We start from the raw sequence: 20,276 nt of genomic DNA, 5'->3' as shown, positions 1-20,276 counted from the left end.
CGGAAAAAAGCAGGGACAAGTGGACAGACAAGAGCACCCGGGACAGGTGAACAGCTGGGAAGCCCCTGCTGTGGAATTCACAGAATCCCAGAATGGTTTGGGTTGGAAGGGACCTTAAAGCTCATCCAGTCCCACCCCCTGCCATGGGCAGGGACACCTTCCACTGCCCAGGTTGCTCCAAGCCCCGTCCAACCTGGCCTGGGACACTTCCAGGGATGGGGCAGCCACAGTTTCTCTGGGCAACCAATGCCAGGGCCTCCCCACCCTCATTCCTTCCCAATATCCCATCTATCCCTGCCCTCTGGCAGTGGGAAGCCATTGCCTCTTGTCCTGTCCCTCAGTCTCTTGTCCCAAGTCCCTCTCCAGCTGTCCTGGAGCCCCTTTAGGGACTGGAAGGAGCTCTAAGGTTTCCCCAGAGCCTTCTCTTCTCCAGGTGAACACCCCCAGCTCTCCCAGCCTGGCTCCAGAGCAGAGGGGCTCCAGCCCTTGGAGCATCTTTGGCTCTGCATTTATTCAGTTCCAGCCTCACCCCCACATGAGCACACAGTGGAATTTGCTCCCAAAGAACCCAACTCCAGGGAAGCTGGAGGAGGCACAGGATGTGCAGGGGACAAAGTTGGCATTCTTCAGCAATTTTAAATTTAGCACCAACACTCACAGGAACATCCAGCCAAAACAAAGAGCACAACACGCTGTTGCCCACAAAGGGAGTCAGCTCTACAGCAACAAACCAGACCCCATTCCCAAATTCCAGCTCCTTTCAGGCATTAATCCCTCTTGCACAATAAACTGGTACAGCCTTAATGCTCAGGTTGGTTTATTTTCTCAGAACAAAAATATCAAACCTAAGTTTTTAAAGAACAGCCTGTGCAAATACAAAACTTCACGGCCTCCTCCTCCCACTTACTGATTCCCTAAAAGCAGCCTGGAACCTGCAGGAGGTAGGATGTCAGGGCAGAGAGAAGGAACACTTCCCTCTCTCTGACAGCAGGACTTAATTCTTCTGGAAAATGTCTCAAAACACAGCAAACAAACCCAACTTCAAATCAGTTTGTGTAGTACAAAAATGGGAACTTTCCCTTCATCTCTCAAAGCAGACAGTGCTCCTGCTCCTTCTCCCAAAACGTGATGCTGGAATCTCCACGTGCCCCCAGGTGGGCCTCCCTCCTGTCCAAGGGCTGGGCAGTTGGAAAGGTCCTAGGATGACAAAACATCACAGTCAGTGTCTCCCAGACATCACCTGCACAGTTTAATCCATTTCAGAATTAAATGGTCCGTGGTTACCAGCACAGCTCCAGTGGCCATGAAAGAAACACCTGGAATTCTCTGGATTAACAGAGGTGAAACAGGCACAGGGAAATCCCCATAAAATCCATTCAACTTCCTCGTGGAGGACTTGGATAAAACTGAGTATTAAGTGCCAAGAGCTCAAAAGTGGCCAGCCCAGCTCAGGGAAGCCCCAGAGAACTCTTCAGGCCACCCCCTTTCCTGCACAGGGGCATCCACGCTTCCCAGCACTTGTGCTTTTCCACTTCTATTCTGGGAAACCAAAGCCTGGATACTCACTCTTTGCCTTTGGAGACAGTCCTGTGTCTCCCAGAAGATTCCCTGTTCTCCTCATCCCATTTTCCTGTTGTTTCTCCCCACGTTTCCCTGCTCCCAGCTCCTTCCTGGCGCAGGACAGGAGCACTGGGAGGCCTGGGATGGATCACAGAGCATCCCCAGTGCTTTGGGTGTTGTTACCTGCCCTCAACCCATTGCTCCCACTTACAGCTGGGTCCTCACCAGTCCTGGAGCCCTGGCACACATGGAGAAATGGCAGATTCCATATCCAGCTAAGCCCCTTTCTCTCATCTCAGCCCCCACCCCATCCCTCCCTCCTTTTTTCAGAAGGAAACCAGCACCTTGGTGCAGCATCAGCTTTCTCTGGATAAGAACCAGGTGTGTTTCTACCCTGTGATTCCTCCTTCCCCAGCTCTGAATTTCAAAGGGGAACCTCTTGGGTCACTGATCAGGACTTGGCTCTCCTGCCTCACCTTCTAATGGCTCTACTGACCTCGCTGCCAAAAACTCATCTGCTCCTTCAAAGCCCCTCCCAGCCACACCTTCCCTCTGCTCCTGCAGAGCCAGGACCTTCCCCTCCCTGGCCCTCACACCCAGCACCTTCTCCTGTGCCTGGTGTCACATCCTGCTGCTTGTGGTGTTGCTGCCAGTGGCACCTCTGAGGTACCAATGAAGAAATAATGATACAGGGGGTACTTCCCTGATTTATCAGTAAAAATGGTACCAAATCACTGAGGAAACATCAGCCTTGTCCCTCTGTCACCCACAGGATAAACAGCAAAGACTGAACAGATAAAAATCAGGAAAATCCTTGGAAACCTTTCCCCAGGATAACCCCTTCTGTGTATCCTGCAGCAGCTCTGAGGGTCAAAGGATCCCATCCAAGAGGTGCCTGACTCAGCTCAGGAATACCAGGAGCCCAAACCCGTTTTTATACTTTTCCAGCACCCTGGCTCAGCCAGCCCAGCTGCACCAGCCATGCCTGCACATGGAAATCAAATTACTGGTAGCAAAATAAGGAAGCTTGTCCCTTAGAGGATATCAGCTTACAGGCTGCTAACCAGGAGGCAAAGAAACCAGGAATTGTGAGGGAAACGGCCGCTTTACAGAGCGAAGGATGAGAAGATGAAGCATCACATGATGCTCAGAATCCACACCTCGTTCATTGTACATCCTTGAAAGGCACCACAGGATCACTGGATAATTAGGGCTGTGAGGAACATCAGGAGTCTCCAGCCCAGCCTCCTGCTCACTCCAGTGACTCATCTCCCTCCGCTGACCCCAAGAGGAGCCGGGATTGTCGGGATTGTCAGTCCCTGTGCTCGGAGCCACACGGAACCCGTGACTCAAGGGCCACCCTGCCAGAAAACTGAGCCTGAATCAGCACAATGTGCCTCTCTCAAGGGCTGTCCCCAATTTAAAGTTTGGGATAATAAAAGCACAAAACCGTAGAGGAACTTTCAAGGCTGCCAGAAGCACAGGAGTGAAGATTTCCAGCCTCGCACAAACTGGGATTCAAGGCAGAGTCACCATCCTGGTTCACCCACACCCACCAAGAGCCTCATTTCACAGGCTCCTTTTACTGCCAAACCTTCCAAAACTAGGGGTACATGATGTTCCTGACATACAAGATACCCAGAGCCAGTTCAGGCTGGCAGCACTTTCCAGTGTCTCCCCTGAGCAGGAGAAGGGGGAGAGGAAGTTTCTAAAGAAGGAAAACGACTGGAGGACACTTGAGCTGATCTCTTCTCTTTGAAAATGAATCAGAGAGAGAAATGCTTAAATCATTTCTCCAGTTCACAGCATGAAGTTCTATCAGCCAGGACAAGGAAAGAAAGGCTTGAAGTGTGGGGGGAAAAAAAAATCCTTACCCTTGATGTGCTACAGTGTTCTGTGTGTTGTCAGACTAAAGCATCCTTGCTCCTGCTAAAATGCGACTGACTTCCACTCTGCTCCTTGTCAGTCTGATCCCATCCTCACAGAGCACTTCCTTCATGTGTTCCCAACAGGAATACTTCAAAGCTGATCCCTGCATGTTCCCACTGGCTGTTGGCTGTGGTTTGGGGTGTCTAACTGGGTACAAACCTACTGATGCTTCGTGTGCACCAGGAAAATAAAGGATCAAACCGAGAGGGTTTCGTGGCTGCTATTTGAAGTAATAAAGTCTTTACATGCAGCTAATTAAAAAAAATATTCAAACTGAAACCCTAAAGCCATTTCAGGGAGTGTTTGATCAGCTCATCTCTTTCATTTCCACCTAATGGCTCCACAATCAGAGGAGAAGTGGAGGGGAACCACAGGGCCCTGCAGACACGGGAGCTGGAAGGGGTTCAAAGCCTCTGCTGCTCCTGCACGGAGGGGAACAGCCCAATCCAGGCAGGACCCTGCTCCAAGATTGTTTCCTTCACTTAACAGCAGGTTGGCAGCAACTCAGCGAGGCACAGGCTGCCTTTGAAGTTCACACACAGGCCTGTTGGTCCCGGCTATTTTAATTCCTCCTTTGCAATGACAAGGCCAACTATCAATTCACAGTGAGCAACATGCCAGGTCATAGGTCATTTATATCCACAGTCACCTTTACTCTGCATTAAAGCCATAATTAACAGTTAATGTTTAACTGAGGCTTTACAATTTGGTCTAAGTTGCTTTTTTTTTGCACAGAAAACTGTTGGTGCATCTTTCCCAGCTCCCCCTTCTCCTGCCTCCATTCTCTAGCAGGGCTGCAGGGAAGCACTAAACACAGCAGATAAAGGTTTTATCAAAGCAGGAGGAAATTGCAAAGTTGGAGTTGTGCATTTAAACCACCTCTCCTGCCAGTTCAGCCCTTGCTACACCCATACCTCGAGGCAGCAGCTGCCAGCAGCACTGCACTGGGATAACCCCTCAGTGAGAAGAGTGTTCCTCAAGGGAAGTATCCAAGAAATCAGGTTGGTGGGGGCAGCCTGGAAGGCTTTTATATCCCAGAAAAGTGACCTCAAAGGATATTCAGAGAAATGCAGCCTCCTCATGTCTCTTAGGGGAGACAGAGCACCTTCTCTTCAATGCTTGTGTTGGATCTAAATGGGATTTGCAACGGGCATGGAGAAGAAAGGAAGGGAAGTAGCCAGAAGGATCCAGCACATCCAACACCACAGTTCCACATGAGCCTGCTGGGAACAGCAACCATCTGAAAAGGGCTCTTCACTCAGACCCTGCCCAGCCCCACAGGCACTGCCACTCTGGAATGACAGCCTGGAGAAAAACCACCACAGCCAGGAGGGAAGCAATCTCATGGAGCCCACAAGAGGTTAGTGACAGGCTGCAGAGTGCCAAGAAGAAAGCCCAGAAGCACCAGAGTGCTCTCAGCAGCTGATAACTCCATGTCTGGGCAATCCACCTTGACACAGCACAGCAACAGCTATTTCCAGCTCCAGGCTGTCCTGCTCTATCTGGACACAAGGCACTGCCATCCCTGGGGGCTTTCTCTGAGTATGCCATGAGAGAATTCCCTAATTAGGGACCACTTATGTGCTCTCTGAGGAAGTGGCTCTGCAGTCAGCCCTGCCCTCCCCTGTCCCCAAGTGCTGTTTGGGGATGTCCAGCTGTGAGTGCTTCAAGTGGCCACTTCAATGCTGAGGTGGCTGTGGGTGTTCCTGCAGAGCACACAGCACCCAGACACTCATCCAGACATCCAAAGGCTGGCACAGGCTCCAACTGCCCCATCTAAGGTGCCCAAATTCACAGAGGAAGGTGGAAGGAGCAGATGTGCTGCTCCTAGTGTCTAGAGCCAAGCTACATGAACTCCCACTGCCCTCTTAAATGCTTTTTTCTCAGCATTTTTTTCCCCCCAGTCAATTTGTCATGATCCTCAGCTCTGCAAAGGATCCACAGCAAGTTCCAAGCGCTGCTTGTATGCCAGACAGACAGCTCAGTGGCAGCAGGAATTCTCCAGAGATCTCTAACAAGTCTCAACTCCAAAGGCCCTGAATGCTGATGACATGCACTGCCATCCTGAACCTGAGGTGATGGAAGGAGGAGCTGTCAAGTCTGTTCAGATCTGGGATAGGACAAGGATTCCTAATGTAAAAAGGAAGAACAGAAAGCAGAGCTCATTCCTAAGCACTTCTAAAAAAAAAACCAAAACCACCAAAAACCAAATCCCCTTCAAACAGCACCCAGATAAAGCAGAAAAACCACTTCTTCAGAGAGCAAGAGGTCTCACAAGAGGGACAATTATGAGAAGGTGAAAGAAGGGATGAACTCTTCAACACACACTTCTGACTCAGAAGGGACTTCACCCAGCAAGTCAGGGCTGACACTGATCCTTAGGGCAGCTCCCAGTCCTTGAAGAGCTCAGATAACTCCCAGGTCAATAATGCCCAGCATTCTATGGAATCAACAGCCCCGACAGAGCAGGGTGGGCAGTGCAGGAGGCACATCAAGGTCATGTCTGTCCTTACTGGAAATAACTCTCCAGCTCTGCAAAGCAGCTCTCAGCAGTGCCAAGGCACTCCCTGCATCTGAAGCAAGAAGTCTTTCCAAAAGCACGTTCCCCAAATCCAAAGCCCTTGTTGGGATCTCCTGGTGGTGACAGACACAGACAGGGCCTGTTTGCAAAGTGCTGCTGCTCCAGTGTCAGACAGGACCCTCAGCACCCAGGGGCTGTTCCAGCAGGGATGCAGCTCCCAGTCCATCAGCTGATGGAAAGGACACCCCAACCCAGAGTGGCTGAGGGAGCTGGGGGGGCTCAGCCTGGAGAAAAGGAGGCTCAGGGGGGACCTTCTGGCTCTGCAACCCCCTGACAGGAGGGGGGAGCTGGGGGGGGTCGGGCTCTGCTCCCAGGGAACAAGGGACAGGAGGAGAAGGAACAGCTTCAAGCTGTGCCAGGGGAGGGTCAGGTTGGATACTGGGGAAAGTTTCTTCATGGAAAGGGTTGTCCAGCCCTGGCACAGCTGCCCAGGGCAGGGGTGGAGTCCCAATTCCTGGAGGGGTTTAACAGACATGTGGATGTGGCACTTGGGGACATGGGTCAGTGGTGGCCTTGGCAGTGCTGGGGGAAGGGTTGGACTCGATGACCTTAGAGGGTTTTTCCAACACAAAAAATTCTGAGATTCACTGACTCCATGCACTGGGATGCAGTGCTTGGCAGCTGAGAAGCAGAGGAGTATTTCCCAAAACCACAATGAACACTTTTAGGGCTCTCAGCACTTATTTAATTTAACCTCAGCTGTCTCTGCATTTAAAGCTCTTCCCAAGTCTGTCACTGTTTCCCTGCTCACTTTGCTGGAGCACAGAGCTGGCAGGTTTAAGACTCTGACCAGCACAGCACCCTCTTGTAACCAGGAGAGCATCTCCCCTGAAGGGTGTCAGGTCAGTAAAAGTTTCCATGGACATTTAAAATCCCTGGATTTAAAACTAAGAGAAATAGATAGGACAAAAGCATCTCTTCTGCTAGTTCAGAGAGAACACCTGGAGATTCCAGAGCAGCAGGATTGGTGCCCAGCCAGGGCACCACTGAAGGGGTGGAGAAAGAAGGCTTTAAAAATTATGATTCAGAGAAAAAATTAGGATAACTGTGTGTTTCCTTGCTGCTGGAAGTGAGGGCCAGTGATTAAATGCCCTGCAAAGCTAAAAGTTCATAAAGAAATTCCCATCTTACACATAACCCATTCTCTTTAAACTGCACCTGCATGATAAACCAGGAGTTATCATGGGAATGAGAAGAGCCCAGGACCTTCTTCACGCTCTACTGGTTTGTAACAGCAGAATATTTTGTATTAGAGTTCCTGGCAAAGGCTCTGAGAAGTAAAACCCCACACAGGGGTATTCCCTGGGGACTCAGCCTGGCCTTCCCAGGGCCAGGTGGCCTCAGGCAGGAGCTGGGGGAAAACAAGACTCACAGAAAGTTGGAAAAGCCCTCTGAGAGCATCAAGTCCAACCATCAGTGCAGCACCACCTTGTTCACCACTAAACCACGTCCTAAGTGCCACTTCCACGTGTTTTCTGTACACTTCCAGGGATGGTGACTCCACCACTGCTCTGGGCAGGCTACTCCAATGCTTTACAACCCTTCCCACTGAGAAGTTTTCCCTGATATCCAACCTAAACCTACCCTGGCACAGCTTGAGGCCATTTCCTCTGGTCCTGTCCCTTGATCCCTGGGAGCAGAGCCCGACCCCCACCTGGCTCCCCCCTCCTGTCAGAGATGCAGCCAGGGATCTGCTCCTGCCTCATCTGGGAGCTTTGTGTTTGAGCACAAAGGGGGAATCCCAGGCTTTAGGCACTTCCTAAGTCAGAGAGGACAGCCCAGGGCCCCAAGGCAGTCCTTGGATGAGGCTGGAAGATGGACACTGTAGGACACTGAGATATTGCACAGATCTCCCTCTTTTCCCTTTCACATCCTATTTTGGCTTCTAAGCCCCAGCCAGATCTCTCAGTCTGGAAACCCCCCCCCCTAGTGCATCCAGGCCCATGTCCAGTACACCCACTGGGAAAGCATGTCAGGGCATCCCTAAAACCAGGTCCTGCAGTCCTCTCTCCAGAGTTTCCAGAGCCCAAGATCCTACCAGAGATATTACAGGTACTGCTGCAGGAAGGAACTGCAGAACAACTCTGAAAAAAAAAAAAAAAAAAAAAAAAAAAAAAGGCAAGATGCTAGAAGAGGAGAGAGCTGGAGGGAAAACAAAAAACCCCAACCCAACCACCTCATTAAAAGCTTTTCTCCTTCCTCTGCTTAACAAGGAGAATGCTTAATTAAGTCCTCCTTCAAGCCTTCCCCCTCGCCCAGCCAGGCTCAGCAGAAAGCAGAGATTTAACAATTTCCTTTGCAGCACAGGACACCTCTGTGGGACAGGAATTTGCATATTCTAAAGGAGCAGTGAATTGCTGGTTCTGTGTTGCTCAGCAGTGGGGAGGGACAGGATCAGCAGGAGGCACATTTCAGATGCCAGGAACAACCAGAGCAGGAGGGGAAGGAGCAAGTTGCTGTTTACTCCAAGTCTGGAGCTTTCCCAAGGCAGGACTTTGTTTTATGCACAGACTCCGTTTATTTGCAAGTCTCTTTCAGCTTATTAGGTCAGTTTAACTGGCAACTGCTGCTGATTTTAAACCCAATTATAGTCACTTCTACCTGGTGACACAGCCCCAGTTCTACAGCCAATTCTCACCCATTAATGCCTTCAGAATTGGTAGGACTTGCTATTCATGGCAATCACAAGTTTGACCTCAGAGTTACTGTTTCCTGCCATAATTTCAGCCCTGTTTGTTTGCACTGGAACATTTCCCCGTGTGCTCCCAACTCCTGGGACCACTTCTCCTGTGTACTGAGCTGAGGTGCACATTAGAGACAAGTTTTCAACTTAGGCTCACTTATAATGAAAAAAAAAAAAGCTCAAATGCTCATCTTTCTGGGACAAAAGTATCACCAAGGACCCTCTACTAGAACCCAGACATTCCTAAGGAATTTGTCCCCACTCCTCATGATTTAGATCTCTTACAATGAAGGACCAGAGTAACACAGTGATGACAAATTCCTTTTTTTTTTTTTTACTGCTGGGTCTTTCAAACAACCACCAAAAGCTCCCATAAGCCAGCAGGCCTCAGCCCACCATCCTGCAGCTTTGGGGACACCGAGGAGGACTTCCAGCTCTGCACATGCCAGGAAACTGGGCTTGACACACCTGCACCACACAGAGGGGACAGAGGCAGGTAAATACCCCAAACCCAGAGAGGGACAAGCAGGAGACACAAGACATTTCCAAGGAACTGCAGCAGGATGGATTTAAGAAAGTGTTTGTGCCTCTGTTTTTCCCTCTGAGTATTCCTGAATTCCCCCAGAAAGTACCATGAGCAGCCTTGCACTTCACCAAAGAAAAGATCTATTTTGACCACAAACTGCATTAAAAAGGTGAAAACTGTGTTCTGAGCAAGATGATGTTTGTAGCAATTTGAGGAACTGGGCTCTACAGGGAGAAGGACACAGAAATGATGGAATGCTCTGGTTTGGAAGGAACCTTAAAGATCATATTGCTCCATGGGCAGGGACACCTTCCACTGTCCCAGGTTGCTCCAAGCCCTGTCCAACCTGGCCTTGGACACTTACAGGGATGGGGCAGCCACAACTTCTCTGGGCAACCTGTGCCAGGGCCTCCCCACCCTCCCAGGGAAGGATTTCTTCCTAATAGTCGACCTAAATCTCCCCTCTTTCAGCTTAAAACCATTCTCCCTCGTCCTATCACCGCAAAATCCCTTGCAAAGACACCGGGCAGGAGGAGGATCCTCAGGTGTGCCCAGGTTTGGGTGCAGTTGTACAAAACATACAACACAGCCCTGGGTTATCCAGTGCAGAGGAATGAACCTTGTCCCTGCAGCAGAGCAGGACTCCCCAAAGGCACAGCACCCAGGAAGGAGCTCTGAGGCAGGGGAGGGATGCAGCAGCGTTCCAGGAGGGAGGAAAAGCCACAGCTACAGCTCCAAGACATTTGGGAGCTGGACCACGGGTCAGCTCAGTGCTCCACAAGCACCTGCCAGCTGGTATGCCAGGAAAGTTTTCCACAGTTGTTATGATTCCACTGGATCATCAACCATGGCACTCCCAGGCCATCTCCTCACTCAGTGCCTTACACAGAAGGGATGGAGCCAGACTGCCCCAGTACAGCTTGTGCCCTAAACTGGTACAAGGCTGTCAGAAAACACTAAAGAACGTTCTGCTTCCACCCTGACTAATTCCCAGTGTCTTTGACAGGGAGTAGGAGCTCCTGCTGGAACTGCTTTGCTCCTCTCTGAATGTGTAATGAGGTTTTAAAGCAGCAGCCCAACCTCCAGCTCAAAGGCCCTGCAGGAACCTCCTCCAGCAAAGGGACTTCTCTTGCCATGAATGAACAGTAGAATCCTGTTTAGGTCTTGGTGATTTATGTTTGTCTGGAGACTTGGTCTATTTTTAATGCTGCAACTAAAATCAACTTCCAAGCTGTGTAAGGTGGGAGAACTCCACACACTGGGCTCAGTGGATAAACTCTGGCTGATGAGTTCAGCCCAATCCCTAAACTCAGCCCTATAGAAGTGTCTCCTTTTCCCTTTCCCTTTGTACTTCTCAGTCTCCCCTAACCAAACCCACTGGTTTACTTCCACCAGCTCTGTGGAAATCAGCACCTTCACAAGCCACTTTCTGGGAAACAAGAGGCCACAGAACCTTCCCAGGGGAGGACCCGTGTGGTGCCCCAGATCACCACAATCCCTCAGACTCCCACCACAAAGCAGGGCCAAGCTGATGCCCAGAGCCACACAAAAAGCTTCCCAGGTCAGGCACCATCAGGAATGAGACCCAAGGTCCTACAGGCTTCCAAACTGGACTTCAGCAAGTGGAGAAGCAGAGCCTCTTGCCAAGCCCAGAGCCACAGATTTCCTGCACAAGACCTTGTCAGTCTTAAATCCCCTTTCAGAGCTCCTTTCTTGGGGCAGGTACCTGTGACAGGTGTCACCAGTGTCATCCCACAGCCAGGGCAGAAGGATTTGTGCTCTGAGGCCACACACTCAGCTTGGCCCAAGGCACAGGGGCAGCAGGAAGGGCAGAGGCTACACAAAGAGGCACATCCAGCCAGGAGAGGGTTGTGTTCTTTTAGGACCCAACCTTTTCCTCGAACACTGCCTTAACTCCCTCACAAGCACAGACAAAAGAGCCAAGCTTAAAAAACACCACTGCACTGATGGAAAGGCTGCCAATATTCATTTTCTGCAAGCAAGGAGGTGCTGCCTGTGCTTCAGGAGAGAGAGAAAACAGCAGCAAAGTGACGGCCCTGAGCTGGGGATGCTTCCTGACAGAAGGCTGCTGTCATTTTCCACAGCTCCTTCCCTTGGGTTTACCCCAAAGCAAGAGACCAGCAAAGATTTTCACTCCCCCCCCTTGCACCCCCCTGAAGGTTTTGACAAAAAAAGGAAAAAAAAATGATCAAAGAGCCTTTGTGCATTTATAAACCCGTCAATTTTGCTGGAAGATTTAAGGCTTTAAAGAGTCCAAAACAGCCATTTGAAATTTTTTCTCCAAACAGGTTTTTTAATATTTAAAAAAACTCCAAAAAAACAAAACAAAAAAAAACCAAACCAGAAATAAAATATTTAGATTTTTCTGAAGTGAGGCATTCCAACAGTTCCAGACAGGAGAGCTGGAGGGGAGGAGGAAATCCAATTCTTAAGTTTGACAGGAACAAGTTTTTTTTTTTTTGCTTCTTTTAATTGGCAGAGAAATAAGACTACAGAGCTATTCCTCCCCCTGGCTCTGAGCAGGAATAGCTGGGATAAGCAGCACAGGAAACAACAAACCAAACTTACTCAACTCCTGGCAGTTCCAGGTCCCTGTCCCAGGAAAAATTCCCTGAGCTGATGATGCAGCAACACTCCACCATCCCACCCTTCCCCTTCACCTTCCACTTTGCCTCCAAAACCCTCCCACGCAGAAGAGAAGCAGGTTCCCCACCTGAGAACACAGCACAGAGGTTTGGGGAGAGCTCAGCCTTTTTTTTCCCACAGCCTGGTTACCTTGATTCCTGCTCAGCCACAAGAGCTGTCAAACATTCTGCAGCACATGTCCTTCTCCGTTTCCACGTACTCCTCGTAGCACCTGCAGAGCAGAGACAGGATGGCATCAGGGGCTGGGGACTGCCAGGGCCACAACCCAAAAATAGAGCTTATTTTTTCTGTAGAATATTACTTTTCTACATAAATAAATTAGCCTGATGTAACAGTGTGTTTGCAGCACAGACACAGCTCATCCAAGTCCTTCTCTCTGCCACGTCAGGGAAGAAGAGCTGGAAACGTTGTGCCTCCTCCTCAGATCTTGGGTATCTGCTTTACTGGACCAAGCTAACTGAGGTAGAGGTGTAGCTTTCTAATCCAACTTAAATCATTTATTTGCCTTTTGGGAGCCAGATGATTTCCACACCAGTTTTGGAAGTGTGGGACAGTGCAGAGGAACCCCACCTGTGTGCTGTGGGATAGTTTTGTGTCTCCCTGCAGGAGCTCCTTCAGCACCCAGGAGACATTGCCTGAGTGCCCTACACCAGGACATCCACCATGGACACAGGATGGGCAGGGGACAGCAGGGATTTGTGTCAGGACTAAGTGGATGACAAGGCAGATGTTCCCTCCTCTGTTCTCACTTCAAAAAAGCAGAAGCTTCCCAGCCTGCTCCATCTGAATCCCTGCTTATCCAGGCACAGCATCCTCTGCTCCCTGTGCTCTCACCTCACTGGTGAGGAATCCCTGAGCCACAGGGTGACTCAGTTTGGGAGCTGTCCCAGGGAGCAGTGGCTGCCCACGGGGTCAGTTTTCCTGCATCTGCTGCCATATAAGGCCAAAAGCAAAGGTTTTTGTGCAACAGGGCAGAACCAGCCCCAGGGTGGCTCCAGCTCTCCCAGCCCTGCCCTCAGCACCTCTGGGCCCAGAGCCCTCAGAAGGTTTGGTGAAGTGAAATCCCAGCACAGTAAATCTCTCCTGGTAAGGCTCAGACAGGGGTGGCTGAGCAGATCATGGATGCCCATCTGTGGAAGGTACATTCCCACACCAGCCACAGCAGGAAATCCAAGAGCCCCTTGTTTGGAGGGGCAGATTCATGCCAGACATTGGAACGGCCCCATTTCACCCCAGATTTGATGCAACACAAACCTTCCAACAGAATTCCCAAATCCAGCAGCAGAATTTGCACCAAGACCACCACAGCTGGTACCAGGCACACATTCCACATGCCCCTCACCCTGGATTCTGCCTTTTCTCCAGTGAAGTGAATTTTGCCAAGAACTTGGTTCAGCTGGTAAACAGATGCTTTCCAAAGCTTTGTTTCAGACAGCAAAAGGGAGCTGCTGATTAACATGACATTCCTCTTAGCAGAAGATAAATGTACCCAGTGAGGAAGTGAAAAGCCTCTAAAAACAGGATTTTGATCCATACTCCAATTTCTGAAGCATTTGCCAGATCACACTGCAAGTTTTCTCAGGCAAAGGCAACATTCCAGATGGAGCTTGAGGTAAGGCCTCATTAACAACACCCAATTAACACTGGCTTCATCTATTTCTTACTAATTCCACTCTTTGCCAGTGGTAAAAGATCCCACCTGCAGAGATGCCTCCAGCTCTGGGGTCCTGAGCACAGGAAGGACTTGAACCTGCTGGAGCAAGTCCAGAGGAGGCCACAGAGATACTCCAAGAGCTGAAGCTCAGGCTGGAGCCAGGCTGGGAGAGCTGGGGGGGTTCACCCAGAGAAGAGAAGGCTCCAGGGAGACCTGAGAGCCCCTTCCAGGGCCTAAAGGGGCTCCAGGAGAGCTGGAGAGGGACTTGGGACAAGGGATGGAGGGACAGGACACAGGGAATGGCTTCACACTGCAGAGGGCAGGGTTTGGATGGGATGTTGGGGAAGGAATTCTTGGCTGTGAGGGTGGGGAGGCCCTGGCACAGGTTGGAAAGAGAAGCTGTGGCTGCCCCATCCCTGGAAGTGTCCAAGGCCAGGTTGGATGGGGTTTGGAGCAACCTGGGCTAGTGGAAGGTGTCCCTGCCCATGGTAGAGGGTAGGACTGGATGGGCTTTAAGGTCCCACCCAACCCAACCCATTCTATGGTTAAAAACAAAAAAATACACCAATTTTACCAGGCACTGAAGCAGGAACTGCAGGACAACAGTGGTTTAATGCACACTCAGCTCTGACACACCTTTGGCTGTAGGTGCTGCTCTCTCCAGAGCTGGAGCAGACAGAGGCACAAATGCCTTGTTGCTTCCTGGCAGCACCACCTCAACACTGTCAGCAAGATTCCTCTTTTACCTGCCAACATATTTCAAACAAACCGAAGGGAACACAAGAGGCTTCTAGAATGAGGCCTTCCAGCCCTGAACACGACCCAACCTCCAAGAGCAGCCAGATCTAGTGCAGAACTCCCTGCCCTCACCTCACAGTCTGGGAGCTCCACACCCAGAGGGAGATCTGCACGAATACAAGGGCTTTATTTCAGATTTCCACACCAACAGCTAATCCTGCCTTCGAGCTCTTTGTGCTTCAGAAGTAACAGAACAAGTTTGAAGACTTGGTGTCATCACAGACTGTCAAAGATGATGTGGATACACAGGACACTGATGTGACAGAACAGCTCTGCACCAGAACATTCCCTGGAGAAGGCACTCAGCCCTCCAGACTGGCTTTTCCAGCAGCACCAGTCACTCTTTTAGATATTGTTGCTGCCTACAAACCTTTCTGCAAGTGCCTGGCACCGACACACAAAAGGGGGTTCGTATTCCAGGGCTGCTTTGTGAGCTCTGGAGCTGGGCATGGCATCACTCCTACCCCTGTGAACAGTGCCAGGACAGCACATACTTTTGGGAACTAGTTGGTGCTTCTGGCAGTTTCAAAGGAAGAGCAGAATGAGGGCAGAGACAAGCATTACTCATGTTTTGGTGGGGCTGGGCCATGACTAAAGCTGGCAGGGTTGTCCTGTACTCAGCCTGAGGGTGAAGGCAGAGTTTGCCTTCAGGGCTGCTCACTTATTACCTCTAAACCAGCAAGAAATTCACTTTTAACAAACAGCAGTATTTGTAGCATTGTGCACTGAAGCACTTGCAGTGCAGAAAAGCTGCTGTGATTAACCAACACGTCTTAAAGGGAATCAAAATCATACTTATTAATCCAGGACATGATCAGCTGGAGGTCCAGCCAACTGCATTTCACAGAGCCACAGAATATTCCCAGTTGGAAGGGACCCATAATGATCTTCAAGTCCAACTCTTCACTGACTGGCCCCTCCAGACACTGAACCCACAACCTTGGCATTATTAGCACCAAGCTCTAACCAACTGAGCTAAATTCACTGGGTTTGAGGCATTTTGGCAACCCTCACATCCCTGTCCTCATCCTTACCTGCTCCCATCCCACCAAACCAACTGTATGGAAAGGGTGGTTGCTCCCAGCTCCTCACCTGCAGCTGCTGTGCCTCAAAAATGTTTTCAAGCAGTTTTCCCCACCTGCCTTTTCCCAAGTCACTCACTAACCCAATAGTTTGGTGTTTGGTTGTTTTTTTTTTTTTTAACAGTTTAAATGTTTTGGAATGGGTGTTCCAGCCCATCTAAACCCTCCAGGGATGGAAAGGAGGGCTCTCACCTTGCCCACTTCTTCAGCTCGTTGTTGATATCACGGTTGAAGGGCTGGATTTGCTGGGCTCTAGTCAGGAAATCCCGGGATTTGTTGTATTCCCTCATGCAGAGACAAGCCTGGGAAGAAGATGGGTGCATTGCAAGGTAAATACAGACTCACTGCCCTTCTTCAGGACTCAACAACAAACATTCCTGAGACAGAGCCAGGTAGCTCAGGAATCCCCCAGGAGAAGCTCCAGGTGACAGACTCCCAGAGGGAAGGGGCAGGTGCAGCCAAACCACCTCGACTGCTGCAGAATCCAGGGGTTCCCTCCACAGCCAGGCCGGGGGGTTCTGGGATGATAAAACCAGAAGGATTTCTTTGTGCCCACCTGGCCACACCTGAACAGGGCTTTGACATTTCCCTGGTCCATCTCCAAGGCTTTCTTCCCGTATTTCAAAGCTCGCTCAGGACATTCCAGTTTCAGGTAAGTGAGGGAGAGGTTCAGGAGCAGAGGCACCTTGGAAGTGTTGATCTGGCTCCGCTCGGCCTCGCTGGAACAGCTGCGATCCAGGATGGAGAGAGCCTGAGCAGAGAGGGGGGAAAAAACAACCAGTGCACAACAAATCCCTGCTGGAAAGTGAGGGATCCACCTCATCCAACAGCAACACCCACATTTCTGCTCACCTCAGTCAGCTAAAAGTAATAACAATCAGAACTGTAAATAGCACGTGGCATTCTCAGCTCAGCCACGTGGCCACGGGTTTAGGAGCTGATCAAGGAACTTGAAAGCAGTAGAATGAAAAGAAAATTACATCCAGGACTCAGATTTTAAGGACAAACATGGAAGAGAAATGTTACAGGGACAAAGGCAAGTTAAATTAATTTTGTTTCAAAAATAGCAGGGAAAAGCAACTGAATCTTTACCACCTCTGGAACTGTGGCAGATGCATTCCAGTTTGGGAATAACTGAGCATTTCCATGCCTGGAGAGGGAGCTGGGGGGCTCAGCCTGGAGAAAAGGAGGCTTAGGGGGGACTTTCTCACTCTCTCCAACTCTCTGACAGGAGAGTGGAACTGGGGGGGTTGGGCTCTGCTCCCAGGGAACAAGGGGCAGAACAAGAACAAAAGGCCTCAAGTTGCAGGAGGCAACTGCAGGAGAGGTTTAGGTTGGATTTTAGGGAAAATTTCTTCATGGAAAGGGTTGTCCAGCCCTGGCACAGCTGTCCAGGGCAGTGGTGGAGTCCCCATCCCTGGAGAGATTTAACAGATGTGTGGATGTGGCACTTGGGGACACGGGTCAGTGGTGGCCTTGGCAGTGCTGGGGGATGGTTGGAGTCGATCTCAAAGGGCTTTCCCAACCCTAAGGATTCTGTGACTCTATTCCCTCATTCACCACAGCTGCCTCCACAAAACCAGGTGTCCAAGCCCTGTTCTTTGATACCAAACTATGCCTGGAAGAGACAATGAAGTTATTTGCTCTCTAACCTGTACCTGCTGTGGTGAGCTAACAACAATCCCTGCTTCCACAGCTTTTCCCAAAGCACATCCCGCCTTTTCCTGGCTCCATACCCTTTTGTATCTGTGCTTGGCAACCCCAAAGTTCTGCTTATGGAAGAAGTAGTTGCCAAACTCTTTCTCCGTGGCTGCCACTTTCAACACCTTTTCTAGAGGAAACGTGTCCTTCTGTGCCTGGGGAAAGAAATACCTGAATTTCAGCTCAAACAAAAGGAAACAAGCACAGAGCCCAGACAGGACAGCCCTGCACAGCCCCCTCTTATTCACAAAGCAGCAGCCAGGCCCTTGCCAAGGCCAGGCCATCACCATGTGGCATCTCCCCAGTCAGGCTGAAACTTTTTGTGCTGGTAATTCCTGATGAAGAGGTCAGGAAGCTCCCCAGGCCCACAGTAGGGCTGAAAAAAGCAGGAATGTGTCCTTAAATCCTGCCCAACTCTCTCAGCACACAGCTGAGTTAATACAAATGCTGTCACTGGCACAAAGCTGCTTGAAAGGCTCTGTTGCTCCAATTGCTCTCAGGGCAGCTCTGGGACGGCCTGACACCCCCCCCAAGAGACACCAACCAGCAAAAAAAAAAAAAAAAAGACCCAGGAATCATAAAAAAGATAAAAATGGAGGGACAGGTTTTGTCCTGGGTCTGCAAGTTGGAACCAGCACACAGAGAGAGGTCAGTCAGCCAGAAAGGGTGGGCAAGGAGGGAGTGCTGCAAGTGTGGTTTCCTCACAGGGCTGTGGGGGAAAAAAAAATCAGCCTGTGCTGGGGGCAGGAGAGGGGCAGGAGAGGCTCCCCCATCAGCCTCTGCCCCCACTCACTGACCCACAACCACAGCCCAAAGCCCTTGACATGAAAAGGGGAATTAACAATAACACCGTAACTCACCAGGGAGGAAAGAACAGGGAAGGAGCACTTGGGAGAGCAGCCAAGAAGCTGGGACAAAAGGGTGGGGGGTGGAGGGGGCACTGGGACTGAGCAGGATTGTTACAGACGGCTCCTTCCTGCTCCTTAGAGGAATTCCTGGAAGCTGGTGCCCTCTAGTTGTAAACATGAGGTTTCTGGTAAAGCTAAAAATAACCAGGAGCAGTTCCACCGACTCCTTCCAGCCCAGAGGAGCAAACAAAGGCAGCACCCGCACCGGGAGGGACACACAAAGGGCAGGGACTCTGCATGTTTTTTTCCATTCCCCTCAAACACAACCACGAGCCACGAAAAGCACAGGGCAGGACAAGGACAAGGCAGGACAAGGACCCCTGCCCCGTGTGTCGTTCCCAAACCTTACTAAGGAGACTCACGTCGCTCAGCTCGAAGAACAGGTCACACTCCTCCGAGTCGATGAAGTCCAGCAGCTCGACGTGGAAGAGCACGGTGGTGTCCGGGGGGATGTGTGGGGGGCAGCCCCGCGGGCCGTACGCGTACCGCGGGCTGAACCAGAACCGCGCCACCTCGCCCCGGGCCATGGACATCAGCCCCAGCTCCAGCCCCCACAGCGTGATGTCTGCCACAACCAGGGGTGCCAGGGGTGAGGCTCAAGGCCACCGACCCCCCTCACACGCCAAGCAGTGAGTTTTCCCAAAGCCTGGAGGAAAGAACTCCTTGGGAGCTCCTCAGCGGCTCCGCGGGGGGTTATCAGGCTGAGGGGCCGAGCACAAGGTATCACAGATCCAGGGTGGTCTGGGACCTTAGAGATCATCCAGCCCAACCCCTGCCATGAGCAGGGACAGCTCCTACTCGGCCAGGGTGCTCCAAGCCCCATCCAGCCTGGAAAAGAACAGCATCTCCTCTCTGGTGATTTCAAACAGGTGGGAAACACCTCCCTGCCCCTCCTGGGCAGAGGGTTACAGGTGCACATTCCCTCTCCCATCTGAACCACGGGGATTTTGGGCTCCACTGACAACTTTTTAATGTTTCAAACAACCTAGAGGCACCAAATAGCACTTGAATTGAAATGTCTCAACACAACCCCAAGCCCCAAAAGGTCTCAATACAATCCTGAGCCCCAAAATGTCTCAACACAACCCTGAGCCCCAGGACCAACTTTGTGGCTCAAACCTACCTCTTCCAAGTTTCATCAGCTTTGGATACTTGCCGTGCCCATAGGAACAGAAGGGGTTATTCCAGTTTCCCAGGTACCCAGAGTACTTCACTGTGCAAAGGGAGGAGTGGGGAGAAGAGAAAAGCAAGAGTTTGGTTTCACATCCAGCGACAGCAACACCAGGAGCACACTCAGGGCTGGATTTGCAACACACTTTTTTCCTGCTTCTCTTTTTTCCTTCTGGTGTGGAACAGCAGAGGCAGCACAAACCCTTGTGTTCTACACCAAAAACCTGGTGCCACCCAAGCAGCCCAGTGGTGCTGTGTGTTTTAACAACATCCCCAGACAAAGCAGCTGCTTAACACTCCTGAGCTAATTAAGAGATGTGATTTTTGTGCTTTTAAGAATTGGAAACTTCAGCTGAGCAAATTAAAATGCCTCGGTTATCTGCAGAAATACTCAACAAAGCATTCCCTAACCAAAGCTGGAGACCTGGAGAGAGAGGAACAAAGGGGAAAACATACCCTCCAAGCTGTGAATCTGCGACTCCAGGTCTCCTCAGTTAGAAAACACACTGTAATGGGTGTTCCCTGATCCAGCACCAGCCCTGAAACCACTTCAGGAACCAATTCCAGCCTCAAACTTCTCTGTGAGCACAGGTGGGCCCTGGAAATCTAGCTTTCCTCAAGGTCAAGATGCCCTTTCCTTTAATCTGTCAGCCACAAGAAGTTACACAGGGTATCCCAAGTGCTAAAACACTGATAAGGAGAACAGACAGTCTCCAAAACAGAAAGACACAGCACTTTGAAGCGCCTGTTCTGGTCTTTGCCAGCCACCAGCACCTCAACATAACAGGCTTGGGGCTCTTCCACAACAGGCTCTGCCCTCTTTGTCTCCCCCAGCACCTTCCCCTGGCCCTGCCACCCCGACCAAACGTGGCACTGAGGCACAGGGCACACAGATGGGCACCACACCCTCACTCCAGCTCACACTGCCAAGGAGTTTAAGCTTTTAGTCCTGGTGAACGCAGACTAAACTTATTAAGTGCTATTTAAAAGCTGCTCAGGGGCCTGATGTACCCATGA

General features: G+C 50.7%; 1 protein-coding gene across 1 annotated transcript; it reads right to left on the bottom strand.

The window, feature by feature from the left end:
- Positions 1–1,049: 1,049 nt before the first annotated feature.
- Positions 1,050–19,299, bottom strand: FKBP6 (FKBP prolyl isomerase 6). Its single transcript, XM_029961363.1, has 7 exons — positions 19,213–19,299; positions 18,452–18,654; positions 17,217–17,336; positions 16,037–16,231; positions 15,673–15,782; positions 12,076–12,157; positions 1,050–1,197 (listed from the first exon to the last, which is right to left on the bottom strand). The coding sequence occupies exons 1-6, from the start codon at positions 19,226–19,228 to the stop codon at positions 12,088–12,090; spliced, it is 714 nt and encodes a 237-aa protein (XP_029817223.1). The 5' UTR covers positions 19,229–19,299; the 3' UTR covers positions 1,050–1,197; positions 12,076–12,087.
- Between the last annotated feature and the right edge of the window lie 977 nt (positions 19,300–20,276).

This window comes from Manacus vitellinus, unplaced genomic scaffold (genome assembly GCF_001715985.3).
Source record: "Manacus vitellinus isolate BGI_N305 unplaced genomic scaffold, ASM171598v3 scaffold_32_pilon, whole genome shotgun sequence".
Lineage (NCBI taxonomy): Eukaryota > Metazoa > Chordata > Aves > Passeriformes > Pipridae > Manacus > Manacus vitellinus.
Note: the sequence above shows the minus strand (reverse complement) of the source record. Positions and strands in the feature narration are given on the sequence as shown.